This window comes from Seriola lalandi, unplaced genomic scaffold (genome assembly GCF_002814215.2).
Source record: "Seriola lalandi dorsalis isolate HSWRI2012SDOR001 ecotype SW California unplaced genomic scaffold, Sedor1 jcf7180002007884, whole genome shotgun sequence".
Classification (NCBI taxonomy): Eukaryota; Metazoa; Chordata; class Actinopteri; order Carangiformes; family Carangidae; genus Seriola; species Seriola lalandi.
Window position 1 is genome coordinate 1 of NW_019478537.1, and position 1,057 is coordinate 1,057.

The following is a 1,057-nucleotide window of genomic DNA, read 5'->3' on the forward strand; positions in this document are numbered from 1 at the left end:
GTCTCTTTAAATTAATTCTGATAGCGCTTTGATTGCAAATAAAAGACAACTTTAGGCTTGTGATTGTTAAGTGTATATTTACAGTAAAGGGGAACATCTGTTACACTGGACACAAGCAAAGTGGGGTCAGAGATCAGCAGACAGCTACACAGTTCATGGGTCGTGACCCCGGTAGAATTTGGACAGGAAGTCAGTGGGACGAGGTTCCTCGGTCTCGGAGAAGTAGCGCATTATGTGGGTCTTCTGCTTCCAGACGTGGATCGTTTCCTGGAGTTCCATTTTACCCTGGAGGTTAAATAAACACAAACAACATTTAAGTACACCTGGGAGGAAACAGCATGCTCTACATTCATTCAACAGATGAGAGGGACCGGGCAGCCTTTCAGTTCAGTAAGCGAGTTAAAATGATGGTCGACGCAGTTCACAGATTAGAGCAAGGCTCAGCCACTGCTAAATGAATGTAGAGGAAACACTGAAGGCTGTTTTTACCTTAATGACCAACATGTCAATCACACGGGGGTCGGTGACATGCTTGTTTCTGTCGAACATCTCCCTCACTTTGTCTCTTCCCTGACGTGTTGTGATGTCCAGCTGAAATGTAGAAACTGGAGAGGAAGAAATACGAGAGTGAAAAAGTATCCACCCAGGAACTCATCTTTAATTATTATTAATATTTAATTTGCTTTCATCCTTATTCTATACATTACTCAGCAAAACCCATGAAAAGACCAAAACTAAACTCTCACCCAGTGCAATTTAAAATGAGGAAGGTTATATCAGGCTGCACATACACTGTTTGATAAATAAATTGTTGGTTTTGGTACTTACTTACTGATTTGTTGAGAATATAAAAACACAAAACATCATTACCGTTAACCTGTAATCTAAAACACAGCTCAATGTAAACATACAATCTATTTATGATGATAGAAAGACTAAACTAGGAAGAGACACGTTTACATCCCAAAACTTTAACCATGACACCACAATCAACACAGAACAAATGATTAGCATCGACAGCAGTAACAGTAAATGGGGCTTTTCCAACACTTACGGA

The 1,057-nt window shown here is 40.0% G+C and overlaps 1 protein-coding gene across 1 annotated transcript; it reads right to left on the bottom strand.

Annotated features, from left to right (window-relative positions):
* Positions 1 to 57: 57 nt before the first annotated feature.
* Positions 58 to 650, bottom strand: LOC111672159 (NADH dehydrogenase [ubiquinone] 1 alpha subcomplex subunit 6-like; the record flags this gene model as incomplete). Its single annotated transcript, XM_023429487.1, has 2 exons — positions 58 to 285; positions 490 to 650. Coding segments are annotated over 2 exons (293 nt in total), but the record flags the coding sequence as incomplete, so codon positions are not given.
* Positions 651 to 1,057: the final 407 nt, after the last annotated feature.